The following is a 4,225-nucleotide window of genomic DNA, read 5'->3' as shown; positions in this document are numbered from 1 at the left end:
CCCCCCCCCCCCACCCACATTTCCCCTTAAAATGAGAGAAGAACAGTGTTTACAAAATAAATGAATCTTTGATAGAGATAAGGAACACCAATTCTAAATTAATGTTTATCTATTATGATCAGACCGGGGAAAAGTTAGCTTAAATATGTTCATTCCGGAGGCAGTTACTAAGTCTACCCCGTTGCAAACAACAGCCGTAAAAAACATGTCATTCTTTTATATTTTGTTTTTGTTTTGTTTTGTTTTCAGGGTTTTTTTTGGTTGTTTGTTTTCTTTTGCTTACTTTATACTTTATTTGTTACTTGCTTTTTTTAGGGGGAGAGGGTGTATTAGTAGGCGTGAGAAGGTCGTTTCGAAATCTGGCATAAATCAGAAGAGTTTTGAGGGTCTATTTAAAGGGTCACTTGTCGCAATAATGCGCTGCTGAAAAATATCCGTTCTGGTCACCATCTGGCGCAGTCGTGCGCCTGGCCCGAGAATTCTGTTGCAGTCGCTCTCCTGGTTGGGGGACCAGATGGGGAATCTTAATTCTCACTACCATAGAAAACTGCATTTCCCCTCGATGCTTAACGGCAACAGAGGATGAAAAAATAAAAGTAGAGTAAGTATTTAATTCTCAGACCGGACTCTTCTTAGATAGACATGCCTGAGATTCAATCAGATTAAAATACAGGTACTGATAACAAGGGTTATGTGGTTACTGTGGCACAGTGCATTTGGCCTGAATTGATTAATCAAGTTTGGAAATACTCCAATATGTAACTATTCTTACTGCAGTAAAATGGGCATATGGCTATCAGCCAGCAGATACAGACAGCAGTAAGTGATTCCACCAAGGCGCCACAGAGGATGCCATAGCATGACTGTCTTTAATAAATGACCGAGTAAGCGATATAGATGGATACAACAAACCATAAGGGCCGCCATAGAATATGCATTTAACTAATAACTGAGTTAACTATATTTATGGAGATGACAAACTACAAAGGGTGCCATAGCATAGTGTATTTAATTAATCAATGATTGGCCTAACTATATTTATGTAGACGACAAACCAGCAATGACATTGGTGTTGCATGGATCTATCCACCCTTTAACTACACGGTAAGAAAATTTAAGAGGCTGCACCTAGGAAGTTAACGTCTCTCTGCAACAGGGCCGATCCAAGAAAGTGGAAAACCTTGGGAAAACACCTCCAAAAAACCCAAGTTCGAGACAGCCCTATTGGGGATTCGAACCACGGTCGGCAACGCTGTTTTTCACTATGATACATTGTACTGTCTAAATAGCGCGCAGCCAGGCCAGCAATGACAAAGTTACGGTGAAGATATTTAAGAGACATTAAATTGCTGCTGAAATGAAATTTTGTTCGTAAATGCAGGAACTCATATTGAAAAGTAGAACTTGTCCCCCAAACGGCGCACAGAACAGGAAATGTAAGAAGAAGGGGGGGGGGGAGCATAATATGTTCTAACTCTCAAACTCTATATTATTCTTTGTTAGTTTGAGAGAAGCGTGTGGTGTGTATGTACATTGTACTATTTTGTCAGCTTTATTTTTCTTATCAAAGTTATATATATATTGAAATTCTTCATAATATCTACCTTCGTGCGTTTTACCATTTCTGAAGAGTCACAGAAAATTGCTCACATGGACAGTAAAGTATTATCTTATCCCATACATCTTATCTTATCTTTTCTTATATCTATTTCGTATCGGTGTCTGTAATGTAATGATCACGCTCTTCGCGTGTGTAGAAAACCTGCGTTCAGCTCTCATGTGGATGAAGACATTTGTGTCAGGACGCGGTAGAATCAGGCGCTCGTTAATATTTATTGGGTATGTTGAGGAAAAATACCATCTTAAAGGTTGTTCATCTGTCTTGCATTTGATGAAAAAATATCAATCTATCTTGAAGAGAAGTCGAGATATTTCCTATTGAAGAAGGTCGGGGTCACTCGGTTTCAGGGGTAAAATTATCGATAAAATGGCGCCAAAGTTAGGTAATTTCCATAGCTTGAGAATCCTTGTGAACTGAAATATTATTTATTGCGTGCCTCTAATCACCATTTTTCAGTAAAATCCACACTGATAGTTGTATCTAAATAGACAAAAAAGGTGTTGAACAAAAACACACTCACACACACACACACACACATAAACACACACACACACACACACACACACACACACACACACACACACACACACACACACACACACACACACACTAATCTGCAAAACCAGCAGAAAAAAGCTGTTCTTTTCGATATCATTAATTTGACGACCACCTGATTTCACAATGATGCCTAACATTTTGTCGAGTGTCTAAGTCTGTCTGCTGGGATGCTGTATATTATATATATTTCAGTCCAGGGTTTACCCGAACGCCAAGGTCAAAGCATCTAGTCTTTTTTTAATGATCTAAATTGTCTTGAAGAAGGCGTAAAACAATTATATCATATCATTGCAATCAAGTTTGCAGCCTACTGAGTCACAACTACCAACAGAGAAGGATGCACAAAAATATACAACATAAAGAAAATATTACACGAGTTTCGTTGGTAGAGCATGATTCATCCTACGAGTAAAATTGCCAAGTTGTAATCATAAGTTTCAACGAATGATTACAACATGCAATTTCTCAAGTAGGTTAAATCATAGTCTACCAACATAAAGAGTGCAATAAATGTTTCATGCCCGACGGAGTGAGACAGAGGATTGGAAAAAAATCTGGACTTTTCCAATACTTTTAGCCAAACTAATTTACATATTGTGCCATCCGTATGGCTCCGTCTGCGAAATAAACCCCAAACAAAACAATAATAACGTAAGCATAGGCAATGCAAGCAGAAACGTAAGATTCAAAAGTTTTAAAAATTTGGAAACTGCACTTACATGACATGTTGTCGTTAGACTAGAGATGACTTTTACCTTTGGTTTTTAACTCCTAATAACTTCACAACCAAAACAAACCAAAGGCTAGGAGTCGTTTGCTAGCATTGCACTAAAATACACCACAATATTCTGACGTAATCCCAATTCACTATGGTGCGCACCATTTGACTACATCTGGAACAAAATTAAGGGCAACGCAAAGAGGTTATAATAGTACTATTTACAACCTCTTTGGGGCAACGCAAAGAAGTACTATTATCAAAGATAGTAAATAACAAGATGGGCCACTCAGCCAAAAAAGTGTCCGCAGGAAGTATGCTCTTTGCTTCAGATGGCGCTGCAGTCTGTTTTGAAGCTCTCTTTCGTTTTTCCAAAAGAAGAATAGGAAATAGCACCTCCTTGCGTGCGCAGATCGACTGCTGTTCATCAGCAGTTCGGGTACGTTCAGTGCGGAGTTTTAGGATTTTTTTATTTTAATTACCTCTTGCCTTTCATTCTAAAGTCAAATTAAACGAAGAAAGCCATCACCCTTTCCTCCGGAAGAGGTTTTTTGTCAGCGTAACCATTTTTAAAAAGCGTTCTTCCGAAATTTATCCCAAAACATGCTAGTTTCACTTTGATTTTGTACATCTCAAGTGGGGTAACTCTGTTCGCAAAGAGTGCGCTTTTGTGAAGAGGGCGCCACCAAATTTTGAGGACACTTTTTTTAATTGGCTCAAAGAGAGAAGTGGCCCATCTTGTTATGTACTATCTTTGCTATTATATAACCTCTTAGGTGCAACGTAAAAAACTGTGCGTTCTCTCAGCTAGATATATGGGGACACTAGGGGACTGATGTCTGGCACTTCATTCGGGCCCCTGTGGTGTGTGCAACGAAGTTTTTACAGAGGGAAAAGAGCAGGTGCCATAACATTGCACAGTCTATGGATATTATTGTAGTTTAAGTCTATAGATACTTTGCTTATAGTAGGTTAGAAGACGAATATAGTGTGCCGAGTAATTTATGCACATTTTTATATTTAATTTCACTAGTGAGATATCAGCCTATATTTTACGTGTGAAATATTATAAGGATTTATTTCACCGGAAGTGCAATGCTAAAACAACTCCATGTATGGTATGAAATAATATATTTGACTCACGTTTGCGCCGTTTAACGATCACATTCGATTGCTCAGCCATCGTTGGCAGTTGCAGGACCTCTTTAGCCATCCACACTGATCGTCTTTTCAGTCGAGGAAACACAGCGGGGAGAAGTCAGACTTTTACCCTCTGAAATCAATTGCTGGTCACAAGTATCTCTGTATCCTGGGCAAAGTAAAAGAAT

At 38.7% G+C, this 4,225-nt stretch overlaps 1 protein-coding gene across 1 annotated transcript in view; it reads right to left on the bottom strand.

Annotated features, from left to right (window-relative positions):
* The window catches only part of LOC101847775 (crystal protein), a gene marked incomplete in the record, with an annotated part of 38,091 nt that overhangs the window by 33,617 nt on the left and 249 nt on the right, over positions 1-4,225 (bottom strand). Inside the window, 1 exon segment of the mRNA XM_013089557.2 lies at positions 4,041-4,225. This exon segment is cut by the window's right edge and continues 249 nt beyond it. Within this exon segment, the coding sequence (XP_012945011.1) occupies positions 4,041-4,110 (70 nt within the window).

This window comes from Aplysia californica, unplaced genomic scaffold, assembly GCF_000002075.1.
Source record: "Aplysia californica isolate F4 #8 unplaced genomic scaffold, AplCal3.0 scaffold00981, whole genome shotgun sequence".
NCBI lineage: Eukaryota > Metazoa > Mollusca > Gastropoda > Aplysiida > Aplysiidae > Aplysia > Aplysia californica.
This window is presented reverse-complemented; position numbering and strand designations above follow the sequence as displayed.